This window comes from Cherax quadricarinatus, chromosome 61 (genome assembly GCF_038502225.1).
Source record: "Cherax quadricarinatus isolate ZL_2023a chromosome 61, ASM3850222v1, whole genome shotgun sequence".
NCBI lineage: Eukaryota > Metazoa > Arthropoda > Malacostraca > Decapoda > Parastacidae > Cherax > Cherax quadricarinatus.
Genome location: NC_091352.1, coordinates 1741960 through 1761748, shown reverse-complemented (window position 1 = coordinate 1761748; position 19789 = coordinate 1741960). Strand labels below are relative to the sequence as shown.

Sequence of the window (19789 nt, the reverse complement as noted above, 5' to 3'; positions counted from 1 at the left end):
ACACACACACACACACACACACACACACATGCACACACACACACACACATACACACACACACACACACACACACACACACACACACACACACACACACACACACACACACACACACACACACACACACACACACACATGCACTCACACACCTCTTTAAGAGGAGCGTAGTATACATATATCTTGCCAGCATCAGGGGCACCAAGTTGCCCTGGAGCCAGTGGGGCGCCCACTACCAGGTCATGGGCACCGTCAGCGTCTAGGTCACCTGCAGCAAGACTGTACCCATACTTGGCACCCATGTCTTCCCCAGACAGCTGCACCTTCTGCGCCATCAGGTTCAAGTTATAGAACGTCACCTAGGGTTCGAGAACACACAGAACCCTTGTTAGAACTTCAAGTGTGGGTTCCCCTCTGTATTCACCCGTTATTTCCCCATCTACTTGCACTGTCTCCAGTGTAATATTCTACTGTACTCGACTGAGGTCGCCTGCTGAGTACGTGAAACGTTTTGACAATAAAGACAACAGATTAACATATCTGCGACATCTTGGTATCTATGAAGACAAATTTAAGGAGAAAATTGGAACAACTTAGAACCATATACAAAATATGAGGTAAATAGTTCCTCAACCTCGTGGCTGAATACCGTGTTAGTTATAGCATAGCTATACCAGGTGAGGCTCTTGCTATAGCAGGTGAGGCTCCTGCTATGGTAGGTGAGGCTCTTGCTATAGCAGGTAAGGCTCCTGCTATGGCAGGTGAGGCTCTTGCTATAGCAGGTAAGGCTCCTGCTATGGCAGGTGAGGCTCTTGCTATAGCAGGTAAGGCTCCTGCTATGGCAGGTGAGGCTCTTGCTATAGCAGGTAAGGCTCCTGCTATGGCAGGTGAGGCTCTTGCTATAGCAGGTAAGGCTCCTGCTATAGCAGGTGAGGCTCTTGCTATAGCAAGTGAGGCTCTTGCTATAGCAGGTGAGGCTCCTGCTATAACACAGTGCAAGAAGAAGTTAGTGAAGAGCACCGTAGTTATCTTGTTGGTATTGTATACCATTCATGTTCCATAATAAAAATTGCCAAATGTTCAAGATAAACTCACCAGCCCTTTCAAAACCTCATTGTTGGGGATAGAGGTGGCGATGAAGAGACTTCTGGCGTCAAACTTCCCAACCACGGTGGACCAACCTTCGTTGGAGAAGTCTCGTTGCACCTCCCCGTAAGTATTCTTACTGGAGGCAGTGATGTCCTTCCCGTCAGTGGACCTCCTCATCACCGCTCCTGCAGGAGCAGAGACTTCAACAGGGCGCACTGACCCCACACCAACGAGGTCAAAACAGAGGGACCAGGAAGGACCTTTGAACTACACCATCGAGGTCAAAACAGAAGGACCAGGAAGGACCTTTGAACTACACCATCGAGGTCAAAACAGAAGGACCAGGAAGGACCTTTGAACGTCACCATCGAGGTCAAAACAGAGGGACCAGGAAGGACCTTTGAACTACACCATCGAAGTCAAAACAGAGGGACCAGGAAGAACCTTTGAACTACACCGTCGAGGTCAAAACAGAGGGACCAGGAAGAACCTTGAACTACACCATCGAGGTCAAAACAGAGGGACCAGGAAGAACCTTTGAACTACACCATCGAGGTCAAAACAGAGGGACCAGGAAGAACCTTTGAACTACACCATCGAGGTCAAAACAGAGGGACCAGGAAGAACCTTGAACTACACCATCGAGGTCAAAACAGAGGGACCAGGAAGAACCTTTGAACTACACCATCGAAGTCAAAACAGAGGAACCAGGAAGAACCTTTGAACTACACCATCGAGGTCAAAACAGAGGGACCAGGAAGAACCTTGAACTACACCATCGAGGTCAAAACAGAGGGACCAGGAAGAACCTTTGAACTACACCATCGAGGTCAAAACAGAGGGACCAGGAAGAACCTTGAACTACACCATCGAGGTCAAAACAGAGGGACCAGGAAGAACCTTTGAACTACACAATCGAGGTCAAAACAGAGGGACAGGAAGAACCTTGAACTACACCATCGAAGTCAAAACAGAGGAACCAGGAAGAACCTTTGAACTACACCATCGAGGTCAAAACAGAGGGACCAGGAAGAACCTTTGAACTACACCATCGAGGTCAAAACAGAGGGACCAGGAAGAACCTTTGAACTACACCATCGAGGTCAAAACAGAGGGACCAGGAAGAACCTTTGAACTACACCATCGAGGTCAAAACAGAGGGACCAGGAAGAACCTTGAACTACACCATCGAGGTCAAAACAGAGGGACCAGGAAGAACCTTTGAACTACACCATCGAAGTCAAAACAGAGGAACCAGGAAGAACCTTTGAACTACACCATCGAGGTCAAAACAGAGGGACCAGGAAGAACCTTGAACTACACCATCGAGGTCAAAACAGAGGGACCAGGAAGAACCTTTGAACTACACCATCGAGGTCAAAACAGAGGGACCAGGAAGAACCTTGAACTACACCATCGAGGTCAAAACAGAGGGACCAGGAAGAACCTTTGAACTACACCATCGAGGTCAAAACAGAGGGACCAGGAAGAACCTTGAACTACACCATCGAAGTCAAAACAGAGGAACCAGGAAGAACCTTTGAACTACACCATCGAGGTCAAAACAGAGGGACCAGGAAGAACCTTTGAACTACACCATCGAGGTCAAAACAGAGGGACCAGGAAGAACCTTTGAACTACACCATCGAGGTCAAAACAGAGGGACCAGGAAGAACCTTGAACTACACCATCGAGGTCAAAACAGAGGGACCAGGAAGAACCTTTGAACTACACCATCGAGGTCAAAACAGAGGGACCAGGAAGAACCTTGAACTACACCATCGAGGTCAAAACAGAAGGACCAGGAAGGACCTTTGAACTACACCATCGAGGTCAAAACAGAGGGACCAGGAAGAACCTTTGAACTACACCATCGAGGTCAAAACAGAGGGACCAGGAAGAACCTTCGAACTACACCATCGAGGTCAAAACAGAGGGACCAGGAAGAACCTTTGAACTACACCATCGAGGTCAAAACAGAGGGACCAGGAAGGACCTTTGAACTACACCATCGAGGTCAAAACAGAGGGACCAGGAAGGACCTTTGACCTACACCATCGAGGTCAAAATAGAGGGACCAGGAAGAACCTTGAACTACACCGTCGAGGTCAAAACAGAGGGACCAGGAAGGACCTTTGAACTACACCATCGAGGTCAAAACAGAGGGACCAGGAAGGACCTTTGAACTACACCATCGAGGTCAAAACAGAGGGACCAGGAAGGACCTTTGACCTACACCATCGAGGTCAAAACAGAGGGACCAGGAAGAACCTTTGAACTACACCATCGAGGTCAAAACAGAGGGACCAGGAAGGATCTTTGAACTACACCATCGAGGTCAAAACAGAGGGACCAGGAAGGACCTTTGAACTACACCATCGAGGTCAAAACAGAAGGACCAGGAAGGACCCTTGAACTACACCATCGAGGTCAAAACAGAAGGACCAGGAAGAACCTTTGACCTACACCATCGAGGTCAAAACAGAGGGACCAAGAAGGACCTTTGAACTACACCATCGAGGTCAAAACAGAGGGACCAGGAAGAACCTTGAACTACACCGTCGAGGTCAAAACAGAGGGACCAGGAAGGACCTTTGACCTACACCATCGAAGTCAAAACAGAGGGACCAGGAAGAACCTTGAACTACACCGTCGAGGTCAAAACAGAGGGACCAGGAAGGACCTTTGAACTACACCATCGAGGTCAAAACAGAGGGACCAGGAAGAACCTTGAACTACACCGTCGAGGTCAAAACAGAGGGACCAGGAAGGACCTTTGAACTACACCATCGAGGTCAAAACAGAAGGACCAGGAAGGACCTTTGAACTTCACCATCGAGGTCAAAACAGAGGGACCAGGAAGGACCTTTGAACTACACCATCGAGGTCAAAACAGAGGGACCAGGAAGAACCTTTGAACTACACCATCGAGGTCAAAACAGAGGGACCAGGAAGAACCTTCGAACTACACCATCGAGGTCAAAACAGAGGGACCAGGAAGAACCTTGAACTACACCATCGAGGTCAAAACAGAGGGACCAGGAAGAACCTTTGAACTACACCATCGAGGTCAAAACAGAGGGACCAGGAAGAACCTTTGAACTACACCATCGAGGTCAAAACAGAGGGACCAGGAAGGACCTTTGAACTACACCATCGAGGTCAAAACAGAGGGACCAGGAAGAACCTTTGAACTACACCATCGAGGTCAAAACAGAGGGACCAGGAAGGACCTTTGAACTACACCATCGAGGTCAAAACAGAGGGACCAGGAAGGACCTTTGAACTACACCATCGAGGTCAAAACAGAGGGACCAGGAAGAACCTTTGAACTACACCATCGAGCTCAAAACAGAGGGACCAGGAAGAACCTTCGAACTACACCATCGAGGTCAAAACAGAGGGACCAGGAAGAACCTTGAACTACACCATCGAGGTCAAAACAGAGGGACCAGGAAGAACCTTGAACTACACCATCGAGGTCAAAACAGAAGGACCAGGAAGGACCTTTGAACTACACCATCGAGGTCAAAACAGAGGGACCAGGAAGAACCTTGAACTACACCATCGAGGTCAAAACAGAGGGACCAGGAAGAACCTTGAACTACACCATCGAGGTCAAAACAGAAGGACCAGGAAGGACCTTTAAACTACACCATCGAGGTCAAAACAGAGGGACCAGGAAGAACCTTGAACTACACCATCGAGGTCAAAACAGAAGGACCAGGAAGGACCTTTAAACTACACCATCGAGGTCAAAACAGAGGGACCAGGAAGAACCTTGAACTACACCATCGAGGTCAAAACAGAGGGACCAGGAAGAACCTTGAACTACACCATCGAGGTCAAAACAGAAGGACCAGGAAGGACCTTTAAACTACACCATCGAGGTCAAAACAGAGGGACCAGGAAGAACCTTGAACTACACCATCGAGGTCAAAACAGAAGGACCAGGAAGGACCTTTAAACTACACCATCGAGGTCAAAACAGAGGGACCAGGAAGAACCTTGAACTACACCATCGAGGTCAAAACAGAGGGACCAGGAAGAACCTTGAACTACACCATCGAGGTCAAAACAGAGGGACCAGGAAGAACCTTGAACTACACCATCGAGGTCAAAACAGAAGGACCAGGAAGGACCTTTGAACTACACCATCGAGGTCAAAACAGAGGGACCAGGAAGAACCTTCGAACTACACCATCGAGGTCAAAACAGAGGGACCAGGAAGAATCTTCGAACTACACCATCGAGGTCAAAACAGAGGGACCAGGAAGGACCTTTGAACTACACCATCGAGGTCAAAACAGAGGGACCAGGAAGGACCTTTGAACTACACCATCGAGGTCAAAACAGAGGGACCAGGAAGGACCTTTGACCTACACCATCGAGGTCAAAATAGAGGGACCAGGAAGAACCTTGAACTACACCGTCGAGGTCAAAACAGAGGGACCAGGAAGGACCTTTGAACTACACCATCGAGGTCAAAACAGAGGGACCAGGAAGGACCTTTGAACTACACCATCGAGGTCAAAACAGAGGGACCAGGAAGGACCTTTGACCTACACCATCGAGGTCAAAACAGAGGGACCAGGAAGAACCTTTGAACTACACCATCGAGGTCAAAACAGAGGGACCAGGAAGGATCTTTGAACTACACCATCGAGGTCAAAACAGAGGGACCAGGAAGGACCTTTGAACTACACCATCGAGGTCAAAACAGAAGGACCAGGAAGGACCCTTGAACTACACCATCGAGGTCAAAACAGAAGGACCAGGAAGAACCTTTGACCTACACCATCGAGGTCAAAACAGAGGGACCAAGAAGGACCTTTGAACTACACCATCGAGGTCAAAACAGAGGGACCAGGAAGAACCTTGAACTACACCGTCGAGGTCAAAACAGAGGGACCAGGAAGGACCTTTGACCTACACCATCGAAGTCAAAACAGAGGGACCAGGAAGAACCTTGAACTACACCGTCGAGGTCAAAACAGAGGGACCAGGAAGGACCTTTGAACTACACCATCGAGGTCAAAACAGAGGGACCAGGAAGAACCTTGAACTACACCGTCGAGGTCAAAACAGAGGGACCAGGAAGGACCTTTGAACTACACCATCGAGGTCAAAACAGAGGGACCAGGAAGGACCTTTGAACTTCACCATCGAGGTCAAAACAGAGGGACCAGGAAGGACCTTTGAACTACACCATCGAGGTCAAAACAGAGGGACCAGGAAGAACCTTTGAACTACACCATCGAGGTCAAAACAGAGGGACCAGGAAGAACCTTCGAACTACACCATCGAGGTCAAAACAGAGGGACCAGGAAGAACCTTGAACTACACCATCGAGGTCAAAACAGAGGGACCAGGAAGAACCTTTGAACTACACCATCGAGGTCAAAACAGAGGGACCAGGAAGAACCTTTGAACTACACCATCGAGGTCAAAACAGAGGGACCAGGAAGGACCTTTGAACTACACCATCGAGGTCAAAACAGAGGGACCAGGAAGAACCTTTGAACTACACCATCGAGGTCAAAACAGAGGGACCAGGAAGGACCTTTGAACTACACCATCGAGGTCAAAACAGAGGGACCAGGAAGGACCTTTGAACTACACCATCGAGGTCAAAACAGAGGGACCAGGAAGAACCTTTGAACTACACCATCGAGCTCAAAACAGAGGGACCAGGAAGAACCTTCGAACTACACCATCGAGGTCAAAACAGAGGGACCAGGAAGAACCTTGAACTACACCATCGAGGTCAAAACAGAGGGACCAGGAAGAACCTTGAACTACACCATCGAGGTCAAAACAGAAGGACCAGGAAGGACCTTTGAACTACACCATCGAGGTCAAAACAGAGGGACCAGGAAGAACCTTGAACTACACCATCGAGGTCAAAACAGAGGGACCAGGAAGAACCTTGAACTACACCATCGAGGTCAAAACAGAAGGACCAGGAAGGACCTTTAAACTACACCATCGAGGTCAAAACAGAGGGACCAGGAAGAACCTTGAACTACACCATCGAGGTCAAAACAGAAGGACCAGGAAGGACCTTTAAACTACACCATCGAGGTCAAAACAGAGGGACCAGGAAGAACCTTGAACTACACCATCGAGGTCAAAACAGAGGGACCAGGAAGAACCTTGAACTACACCATCGAGGAAGAACCTTGAACTACACCATCGAGGTCAAAACAGAAGGACCAGGAAGGACCTTTAAACTACACCATCGAGGTCAAAACAGAGGGACCAGGAAGAACCTTGAACTACACCATCGAGGTCAAAACAGAAGGACCAGGAAGGACCTTTAAACTACACCATCGAGGTCAAAACAGAGGGACCAGGAAGAACCTTGAACTACACCATCGAGGTCAAAACAGAGGGACCAGGAAGAACCTTGAACTACACCATCGAGGTCAAAACAGAAGGACCAGGAAGGACCTTTAAACTACACCATCGAGGTCAAAACAGAGGGACCAGGAAGAACCTTGAACTACACCATCGAGGTCAAAACAGAAGGACCAGGAAGGACCTTTAAACTACACCATCGAGGTCAAAACAGAGGGACCAGGAAGAACCTTGAACTACACCATCGAGGTCAAAACAGAGGGACCAGGAAGAACCTTCGAACTACCTCACTAAGTACTGAATCGATTTCGAACAAGAAAAAACCTTTATCCACACCTCAGAACAATTCAGAATATAATGGTATTGGCTATATTATTGACATTACATTAAGAAAAAGAACAATATTGTAAACCCGTTAGGGTGATGCGTGTACCTTGTCCGTAGAAGCTGTTAGGTGATCCCATGTAGAGATAATTCTCACTCTGAAAATGACAGAATATATTAAGTCAGAGGAATACAGCGGCGTTGAGAATACAGCAGTGATACAGTACTTGTATTTGTGTACATGGGGGCATAACTAGAGGTACAGTACCTAGTAGTTTGTAATCTAGCACATGCATGGGTCACAGTACACTGAAGTTTATACTCTTAGATATGAGAGTAGTACAGCACAAATCCACTTGTTTTGTAGAGTACAGGAAAGTTACATTAAAACACATGTGCAACAGTTGGGTATCTTTACCGATGAAACGTTTCGCCTACACAGCAGGTTTCTTCAGTCAAATAAAGAGGGAGCAGTAGTAATGAAACAGAAATGATGTAATCAGTCCATTAACCTTGATTTTTTTTTTTATTTGAGGAGGTCAGTCCCTCAGCCTGGAGAAGAGTTCAGCTCCATGGAACTGCTGCCTCTGTATTTGACTGAAGACGTCTACGGTATAGTCGAAACCTTTCATCAATAAAGATACCCAACTGTTGCACATGTGTCTTAATCTTCAACTTCTCGGTATTTTATAGCATTACCAACAAGAGGAACATTACCTGCGCTGCGCTGAACCCGGTCATTCCTGTTCCAGTGTACCTGTGGTCGTTCCAGTTCACCCCGTGTTGCTTCTCTGTGAAAAATAATCATTCCAATTACATTCCAGACAACTGTCCAGGCTACAGATCGTTAATGTAATGTTTGTGACGTTCGTGTGTGCTTTTCCGTCCTATATAAATGTATGTATCTGATCTTAAACTTACAGATTTACGTTCTGAAAAAAGAAAATTATGTAATTGAAAAGTTGACATGAAGACTCGGATAAACTGAGTAGATGGAGGATGAGTTGAGTGATGGGGGTTCAACCTGGAGTTCGCGTTATGACAATGAGTGTAAGAACATAAGAAGGAAGGAGCACTGCAGCATGCCTACTGTGATGTAGCCCTAGCAGGAAATAAAAGAGGGTGGGCCCAGGAACTGGAGCTCAGCGACTTACCTGGGTTCGGGACGATGGTGATGGGAGCTTGGCGGAGCTGCTGGAGTACATAGCAGGCTCCTCGACCCTGCACTCTGTCCTCTGTCAGTCTGAAGCTGAGGAGGTAGCGTGGAGCACAAGCCTGACAACACACAGTAGTGGAGGTACTTTGAATATCAGTTATGGTGCATGATACAGGTGTTCTGAAGCGTGTGTGTTCTCTTGGTGTTCTGAAGCGTGTGTGTTCTCTTGGTGTTCTGAAGCGTGTGTGTTCTCTTGGTGTTCTGAAGCGTGTGTGTTCTCTTGGTGTTCTGGAGCGTGTGTGTTCTCTTGGTGTTCTGAAGCGTGTGTGTTCTCTTGGTGTTCTGAAACGTGTGTGTTCTCTTGGTGTTCTGAAGCGTGTGTGTTCTCTTGGTGTTCTGAAGCGTGTGTGTTCTCTTGGTGTTCTGAAGCGTGTGTGTTCTCGTGGTGTTCTGAAGCGTGTGTGTTCTCTTGGTGTTCTGAAGCGTGTGTGTTCTCTTGGTGTTCTGAAGCGTGTGTGTTCTCTTGGTGTTCTGAAGCGTGTGTGTTCTCGTGGTGTTCTGAAGCGTGTGTGTTCTCTTGGTGTTCTGAAGCGTGTGTGTTCTCTTGGTGTTCTGAAGCGTGTGTGTTCTCTTGGTGTTCTGAAACGTGTGTGTTCTCTTGGTGTTCTGAAGCGTGTGTGTTCTCTTGGTGTTCTGAAGCGTGTGTGTTCTCTTGGTGTTCTGAAGCGTGTGTTCTCTTGGTGTTCTGAAGCGTGTGTGTTCTGGTGTTCTGAAGCGTGTGCGTTCTCCTGGTGTTCTGAAGCGTGTGTTCTCCTGGTGTTCTGAAGCGTGTGTGTTCTGGTGTTCTGAAGCATGTGTGTCCTGGCCCAAGCTACTGGCCCAAGCTAGTCAGGCCCAACTCACACTCACCCACACCCACTCATGTATTTATCTAACCTATTATTAAAACAACACAACGTTTTAGCTTCTATAACTGTACTCGGGACTTTGTTCCACTCATCCACAACTCTATTACCAAACCAGTGCTTTCCTATATCTTTCCTAAATCTAAATTTTCCAACTTGAAACTATAGCTACGAGTCCTAGATATTTTTAGCACGCTATTTACACCCCCTTAATTAATTCCTGTCTTCCATTTATACACCTCAATCATATCCCCACTAATTCTACGCCTTTCTAGAGATTGCAGATTCAGGGCCTCAGTCTATCCTCATAGGGAAGATTTCTGATACATGGGATCAACTTTGTCATTCTCCTCTGTACGTTTTCCAGAGCATTTATATCCATTCTGTAATACGGTGACCAAAACTGAGCAGCATAATCTAGATGAGGCCTAACCAAGGATATATAGAGCTGAAGAACAACCTGAGGACTCCTATTATTTATGCTTCTTGATATAAAGCAAAGGATTCTATTCGCTTTATTGGGAACACTTATGCACTGTTGTCTTGGTTTTAGATTACTGCTAACCAGGACTCTTAAATCTTTTTCGCAATCAGTGATATTAAGATCTATATTATTTAGTTTGTGTCATGGTTTGCCCGAAATGTTATGCATATAAAGGTGCTTTTGGCATGTTCACCCAATTGTTACACTCCTCTCAACAAACATGTATCAGGCTGAAATAACAATTATTATTATTATTATTATTATTATTATTATTATTATTATTATTATTACTATTATTATTATTATTATTATTATTATTATTATTATTATTATTATTATATTCATTTCCAAGGCTTAGAACGTCGTATTTGCCTGCGTTAAACTGCATCTGCTACATCTCCGACCACTGCGTCAGTCTTCAGACCTTCCTGCAACACTCTGGCGTCCTCGTCAGAAAGAATTCGACGGCGTTGCTGTTTATCCCCTCATCTATCTTTGTTTATGTAAACAGTAAACAAGAAAGGTTCCAACACTGACCCCAGATCAACACCCGTGGACGACTGTAGTGACCCAAGATCAACACCCGTGGACGACTGTGGTGACACAAGATCAACACCCGTGACGACTGTGGTGACCCAACATCAACACCCGTGGACGACTGTGGTGACCCAAGATCAACACCCGTGGACGACTGTAGTGACCCAAGATCAACACCCGTGAAGATTGTGGTAACCCAAGCTCAACACTCGTGGACGACTGTGGTGACCCAAGATCAACACCCGTGAAGACTGTGGTGACCCAAGATCAACACCCGTGACGACTGTGGTGACCCAAAATCAACACCCGTGACGACTGTGGTGACCCAAGATCAACACCCGTGACGACTATGGTAACCCAAGATCAACACTCGTGGACGACTATGGTGACCCAAGATCAACACCCGTGACGACTGTGGTGACCCAAGTTCAACACCCGTGACGACTGTGGTGACCCAAGATCAACATCCGTGACGACTGTGGTGACCCAAGTTCAACACCCGTGACGACTGTGGTGACCCAAGATCAACACCCGTGACGACTGTGGTGACCCAAGATCAACACCCGTGACGACTGTGGTGACCCAAGATCAACACCCGTGACGACTGTGGTGACCCAAGATCAACACCCGTGATGAGTGTGGTGACCCAAGATCAACACCCGTGACGACTGTGGTGACCCAAGATCAACACCCGTGACGACTGTGGTGACCCAAGATCAACACCCGTGACGACTGTGGTGACCCAAGATCAACACCCGTGACGACTGTGGTGACCCAAGATCTACACCCGTGACGACTGTGGTGACCCAAGATCAACACCCGTGACGACTGTGGTGACCCAAGTTCAACACCCGTGACGACTGTGGTGACCCAAGATCAACACCCGTGACGACTGTGGTGACCCAAGATCAACACCCGTGACGACTGTGGTGACCCAAGTTCAACACCCGTGACGACTGTGGTGACCCAAGATCAACACCCGTGATGACTGTGGTGACCCAAGATCAACACCCGTGACGACTGTGGTGACCCAAGATCAACACCCGTGACGACTGTGGTGACCCAAGATCAACACCCGTGACGACTGTGGTGACCCAAGATCAACACCCGTGACGACTGTGGTGACCCAAGATCAACACCCGTGATGACTGTGGTGACCCAAGATCAACACCCGTGACGACTGTGGTGACCAAGATCAACACCCGTGACGACTGTGGTGACCCAAGATCAACACCCGTGACGACTGTGGTGACCCAAGATCAACACCCGTGATGACTGTGGTGACCCAAGATCAACACCCGTGACGACTGTGGTGACCCAAGATCAACACCCGTGATGACTGTGGTGACCCAAGATCAACACCCGTGATGACTGTGGTGACCCAAGATCAACACCCGTGATGACTGTGGTGACCCAAGATCAACACCCGTGACGACTGTGGTGACCCAAGATCAACACCCGTGACGACTGTGGTGACCCAAGATCAACACCCGTGACGACTGTGGTGACCCAAGATCAACACCCGTGACGACTGTGGTGACCCAACATCAACATCCGTGGACGACTGTGGTGACCCAAGATAAACGCCCGTGGATGACTGTGGTGACACAAGATCAACACCCGTGACGACAGTGGTGAACCAAGATCAACACCCGTGACGACTGTGGTGACCCAAGATCAACACCCGTGACGACTGTGGTGACCCAAGATCAACACCCGTGACGACTGTGGTGACCCAAGATCAACACCCGTGACGACTGTGGTGACCCAAGATCAACACCCGTGACGACTGTGGTGACCCAAGATCAACACCCGTGACGACTGTGGTGACCCAAGATCAACACCCGTGACGACTGTGGTGACCCAAGATCAACACCCGTGATGACTGTGGTAACTATGGTAAGCTGGTCAGTGGGGTGACCTCTTCCAGTGTTGTTTATCAATGTAGTTGTTGGTGAGACGGAGGTTGATCATGACAGTGATGTCTGCTGTGTGTTGCATGATGGTGTTGCAAGCACGCAGCTTGCAATGTCTGACCAAACGTTGCCTCCTGCAGTTTCGTCAACGGATCCAGGAAAAAGTCACAGGAAAAAAAGTCACAGGAAAAAAGTCGCAGGAAAAAAGTCACAGGAAAAGTCATAGTGGCTTACTCGCCACTAACAGTGACTCACCACTGACAGTGACTCACTACTGAGTGACTCACCACTGACAGTGACTCACCACTGACAGTGACTCACCACTGACAGTGACTCACCACTGACAGTGACTCACCACTGACAGTGACTCACCACTGACAGTGACTCACCACTGACAGTTACTCACCACTGACAGTGACTCACCACTGACAGTGACTCACCACTGACAGTGACTCACCACTGACAGTGACTCACCACTGACAGTGACTCACCACTGACAGTGACTCACCACTGACAGTGACTCACCACTGACAGTGACTCACTACTGACAGTGACTCACCACTGACAGTGACTCACTACTGACAGTGACTTACCACTGACAGTGACTCACTACTGACAGTGACTCACCACTGACAGTGACTCACCACTGAAAGTGACTCACTACTGACAGTGACTCACCACTGACAGTGACTTACCACTGACAGTGACTCACCACTGAAAGTGACTCACTACTGACAGTGACTCACCACTGACAGTGACTTACCACTGACAGTGACTCACTACTGACAGTGACTCACCACTGACAGTGACTCACCACTGAAAGTGACTCACTACTGACAGTGACTCACCACTGACAGTGACTTACCACTGACAGTGACTCACCACTGAAAGTGACTCACTACTTACAGTGACTCACCACTGACAGTGACTTACCACTGACAGTGACTCACCACTGACAGTGACTTACCACTGACAGTGACTCACCACTGACAGTGACTCACCACTGACAGTGACTCACCACTGACAGTGATTCACCACTGACAGTGACTCACCACTGACAGTGACTCACCACTGACAGTGACTTACCACTGACAGTGACTCACCACTGACAGTGACTTACCAATGACAGTGACTCACCACTGACAGTGACTCACCACTAACAGTGACTCACCACTGACAGTGACTCACCACTGACAGTGACTCACCACTGACAGTGACTCACCACTGACAGTTACTCACCACTAACAGTGACTCACCACTAACAGTGACTCACCACTGACAGTGACTCACCACTGACAGTGACTCACCACTGACAGTGACTCACCACTGACAGTGACTCACCACTGACAGTTACTCACCACTAACAGTGACTCACTAACAGTGACTCACCACTGACAGTGACTCACCACTGACAGTGACTCACTACTGACAGTGACTCACCACTGACAGTTACTCACCACTGACAGTGACTCACTACTGACAGTGACTCACCACTGACAGTGACTCACCACTGACAGTGACTCACTACTGACAGTGACTCACCACTGACACTGACTCACCACTGACACTGACTCACCACTAACAGTGACTCACCACTGACACTGACTCACCACTGACACTGACTCACCACTGACAGTGACTCACCTCTGACAGTGACTCACCACTAACAGTGACTCACTAACCACTAACAGTGACTTATTCATCACTAGCGGTGACTTACCACTAACAGTGACTTACCACTAGCGGTGACCCAGGTTCTGGTGAGGTCACCAAGTTCTCACCAAATCCGATTCCTTGTGTTTCTACGGTACTGCTCAGTCGTATAGCCGCACTCAAACCTGGGGAGAAACGTCTCAGCGTGAGCGAAATGTGCGACAATAAGCGAAACTACTTCCTACCTATTCCCTCAAAAACATAAATGAAGAACATGGCAGTAGGCCTACTGACCATAGGCATACTTATTTTTTCTTGCTGTTATTTCTCCTTTGAATATTTATGCGCTCCTCAGATTCCTTTATGGGTTCGTGAATCCTCTTGTGGGTTCGTGAATCCCCCTGTGGGTTCTTGAATCCCTTTGTGGGTTCGTGAATCCCCTTGTGGGTTCGTGAATCCCCTTGTACGTTCGTGAATCCCATTGGGGGTTTGTGAATCCTCTTGTGGGTTCGTGAACCCCTTGTGGGTTCGTGAATCCCCTTGTGGGTTCGTGAATCTCCTTGTGGGTTCGTGAATCCCCTTGTGGGTTCGCAAATCCCCTTGTGGATTCGTGAATCCCCTTGTGGGTTCATGAATCACCCTGTGGGTTCGTGAATCCCCTTGTGGGTTCTTGAATCCCCTTGTGGGTTCGTGAATCCCCTTATGGGTTCGTGAATTCCCTTTTGGGTTCGTGAATCCCCTTGTGGGTTCGTGAATCCCCTTGTGGGTTCACGAATCCCCGTATGGGTTCCTGAATCCTTTTGTGGGTTCTTGAATCCCCCTGTGGGTTCGTGAATACCCTTGTGGGTTCGTGAATCCCCTTGTGGGCTCGTGAAACCCCTTGTGGGTTCTTGAATCCCCTTGTGGGTTCGTGAATCCCCTTATGGGTTCGTGAATTCCCTTTTGGGTTCGTGAATCCCCTTGTGGGTTCGTGAATCCCCTTGTGGGTTCGTGAAACCCCTTGTGGGTTCTTGAATCCCCTTGTGGGTTCGTGAATCCCCTTTTGGGTTCTTTAATTCCCTTTTGGGTTCGTGAAACCCCTTGTGGATTCTTGAATCCCCTTGTGGATTCTTGAATCCCCTTATGGGTTCATTAATCTCCTTGTGGGTTCCCGAATCTCCTTGTGGGTTTCTGAATTCCCTTTGTAGGTTCGTGAATCCCCGTGTGGGTTCGTGAATCCTCTTGTGGGCTCGTGAATCCCCTTGTGGGTTATTGAATCCCTTTGTGGGTTCCTGAATCCCCTTGTGGATCTCTGAGTCCTCCTATACATCTCTGAATCCCCTTGTAGATCTCTGAATCCCCTTGTCGATCTCTGAATCCCCTTGTAGATCTCTGAATCCCCTTGTAGGTTTCCGAATCCCCTTATAGGTATCTGAGTCCCCTTATAGATATCTGAGTCCCCTTATAGATCTCTGAATCCCCTTGTAGATGTAAGAATCCCCTTGTAGGTTCCTGAATCCCCTTATAGATATCTGAGTCCCCTTATAGATCTCTGAATCTCCTTGTAGATCTCTGAATTCCCTTGTAGATATATGAATCCCCTTGTATGTTGCTGGATCCCCTTATAGGTATCTGAATCCCTTTATAGATCTCTGACTCCCCTTGTAGATCTCTGAATCCCCTTGTAGATATATGAATCCTCTTGTAGGTTCCTGAATCCCCTTATAGGTCTCTGAATCCCCTTATAGATCTCTGAATCCCCTTGTAGATCTCTGAATCCCCTTGTAGATATATGAATCCTCTTGTAGGTTCCTGAATCCCTGTTACGGCCCCCTGCCAAACTAGCGGTTAAATAGTTAACCTGCCGGCCGGCAGTACCACTGGGTACGTCATTAAACCCAATGTGGGGACTGCTGAGCCGGCCTTAGAGCATTATGTACCTGAACACCTCACGGTACGCATCTAAGCAGTAGGTACCTGAACACTTAATGGTACACATCTACTGGCTTTAGAAGCAGTATGTACCTGAACATCTCACGGTAAGCATCGAAGCAGTAGTTACCAGAACACCTAATGGTGCACATCTACTGGCAGTAGAGTATTCTACTGGCTTCTACTGAATTTAGAAGAAGCGCTCACCGCAGCTCACTGAGTCTGTTGGCCTCTGTTATTTGACGGCCGCATTCAGTGAGCTCGCAACATAGTGTGTGCTGCATCGGACCACCTTGCGGTGTGTCAACTGGTCTTGAAGGCGGTAGATAGTACTCACCAGACCATCTTACGGTGTACTTCTACCGGCCTTAGAGAGTATTCACAGGACTACCGGTGATGTCTGCGGACTCACCGCCTATGCTGGTCAACTGTGCCCCTCAAGGAAGGTTCCTTGATGTTGGTGAGGGGCTCTTGATTTAGGGAATTGGATCTGTGCTCCAGTTCCCCGAATTAAGCCTGAATGCCTTCCACATCCCCCCCCAGGCGCTGTATAATCCTCCGGGTTTAGCGCTTCCCTCTTGATTATAATAATAATAATAATGGTCAACTGTGGGCCGGAGTCAGGAGTCATCGGATGCTGTTTAGTGGGTCATTACATGAAGAAAAGGTTGGAGTGTTACACTGAACTGGGCTAGGACCGTAGTGTGACACTTAAGAAAGTATGATGGAGTGGAACACTGAGATATGCTACAGGACCGTAGTGGAACACTGAGAAGAAAAGGGTGTCGTGTGACACTGAAGATGGCCTGGTTGTAGTCTACATTGAGTAGTGTCATGTGACTGGCCTCGACAAAGACGCTATGCGGGTAGTGTGACGCAGAGACAAAGGTGTCAAGTGTGACACGGTTGCGAAAGTGTGTATTACACGGAGAAAAGGGTGTCAAGTGACACGGTGGAGAAAGAGCGTCACAACTCGGATAAGTGTCGTGAGAAACGCAGTTGATTGTAATTTATTATTTTAAATGTTACTTAAATTATTATTTTAGCATATATATATATATATATATATATATATATATATATATATATATATATATATATATATATATATATATATATATATATATATATATATATATATATTAGTGACACAGGAGTGTCAAGAAAGTTGTACTCTGTGTAGGGTTAAGAATTATTTTAGTTAGATGCTAATTATAATTTATTATTGTAACATGTATATATTATCAGATGTTTATTAGTTTAAATACCTCTAGACCAAAGTTAGTTGTTTTTATATTATATTAAAGATTCATTTATTTTAATGTGTGTATTTATGTATCCCGATGTTAGGATGTTATATTTGTGGTAACCCCTTTTCACCCGTTTTTTTTTTTATCCCCTGGTGTGGGGTTTTTTTTTTAGTGAGGGGATGCGGGCTACCGTCCGCCTGTATCTTGGACCTCCAGGTATGCTAGCCTGTCTAACTGCTGTCTCACCCTAAGTTTAGGGTTTGGCTTTTTGTCATGAGGAAAGCTGAGCTCTATCTAAGAGTTGGATGGTTGGAGAGGAAAGGCGGTCCCATTATTTTGTGCCATGGCGGCACGGTTACCACTGGGAGGTGGCAGCCTAATCCTGAGCCTTCTCGGGGTGGGGGTGTGGCATGCAAAGAGTACGTAACCTTTATTCGGCGCATGTACACACCCTCATTTACAGGCTATCTCCCCCAACCAGCGAACCAGGTTGCTAAGAGTTGATGATGGGGCCCCGTCGTTCAACTAGTGACCAGGTTCTAGCCAATAAGAAGATGGCTTTGGCAATCGCAGAGGTTATGTGGGTACCGCTCTCCTGTCTGCCCTTGTCATTCCCATTCTAGAGCTGGTTGAAGCACGGTCTGCTCTCTTGTGGCTTCTATTTCTGCCTTGCTTACCGTGGAGTGCACTATACTTATCACTGTATATAGTGTACATATTGCTGTTATAAATTGGTGAAGGATAATATAAGTCTAAACTTTTTCTGCTGTTTATTTTGCTCCCATTACACCCGGGATAACAGGCCATTTGGAATCCTGGGTTGTAATAATCCCCTTATAGGTCTCTTAATCCCCTTATAGATCTCTGAATCCCCTTGTAGATCTCTGAATCCCCCAGGAGAAATAAGGGGCAGGACACTTACCTTCAGAGACGCTGGGAAGCGCAGTGAAGGGCACTTCCTCCCAGTTACTGGCGTTGTAGAAGTGCAGGTTACCCAAAGGGAGCTCCTCGGCCCCTGCTGCCCTATTCTTGCCCCTCGGGGCACCTACCACCACCCTGCAATCAGGGAAGGGGAGGTTTTAGTGCATCCTGGGGGGGTTGATGATGGATGGTTGTTATGGTTGGAGTGTTAGCACTCTCAGTCATCAATAACAACAGTATTAACAAGAGAGTAGGGGTACTCACAGGCTGCCCTGGGTTGGGTCCTTCCACAGCGTCACACTATACCCAAAGTGGGTCTGGTTGGGTCCCTGGAAGACCTTGGCGAGGTTCGTGTGTAGGTTGAACCCAGAGACCGAGCCCAACACCGTCACCAACATCCCCACAGTCACCAGAGTCACCATGATGTTGGTGACCTGTACCTCGCCACTCTCTGTACAAAAAATTATTATTATAATTATTATTATTATTATTATTATTATTATTATTATATACATACCCAGTTACGATTATGGTTGTGGTTGGCCAGAGGAAGACATGGGAAGTGTCGACACACAGGATGTGGTTCGTCAACCTTGGCTGAATAACATTTACATCAACGGTGCCTCCTTCATCACCTTGTAGTGGTTGAGACATTAAGGACCCCAATGGATATAAGTCAGTCCTCGGGGTTAAAAATCCGAACGAAATCTTAACATCAACACTGTCTTCTCCTCCACGTGTACGATACACACTGTCACTCACAGACTGTCCCATACACACTGTCCCCCAAATACTGTCACTCACAGACTGTCAAACACACACCGTCCCCCACACACTGTCATCCACAGATTGTCCCACACACAGTCTACGGCTCCTGAACGCAGTGTATCAAGACAACACGGCTCCTGGACACAGTGTATCAAGACAACACGGCTCCTGGAGACAGTGTATCAAGACAACACGGCTCCTGGACACAGTGCATCAAGACAACACGGCTCCTGGACACAGTGCATCAAGACAACACGGCTCCTGGACGCAGTGTATATCAAGACAACACGGCTCCTGGACGCAGTGTATATCAAGACAATACGGCTCCTGGACAGTGAATCAAGACAACACGGCTCCTGGACAGTGTATCAAGACAACACGGCTCCTGGACAGTGTATCAAGACAACACGGCTCTTGGACCCAGTGTATCAAGACAACACGGCTCCTGGACACAGTGTATCAAGACAACACGGCTCCTGGACAGTGTATCAAGACAACACGGCTCCTGGACACTGTA

At 47.6% G+C, this 19789-nt stretch overlaps 1 protein-coding gene across 1 annotated transcript in view; it reads right to left on the bottom strand.

Annotated features, from left to right (window-relative positions):
- Positions 1-19789, bottom strand: part of LOC128699510 (integrin alpha pat-2) — a 58109-nt gene that overhangs the window by 28629 nt on the left and 9691 nt on the right. Inside the window, exons 2-9 of the mRNA XM_070098116.1 lie at positions 18769-18955; positions 18506-18639; positions 14507-14607; positions 8926-9046; positions 8489-8562; positions 7881-7929; positions 1094-1272; positions 151-357 (exon numbers count right to left, since the gene is read on the bottom strand). Of these exons, the coding sequence (XP_069954217.1) occupies positions 151-357; positions 1094-1272; positions 7881-7929; positions 8489-8562; positions 8926-9046; positions 14507-14607; positions 18506-18639; positions 18769-18926 (1023 nt within the window). The 5' untranslated portion in view covers positions 18927-18955. The remainder of the gene's footprint in view (positions 1-150; positions 358-1093; positions 1273-7880; positions 7930-8488; positions 8563-8925; positions 9047-14506; positions 14608-18505; positions 18640-18768; positions 18956-19789) is intronic.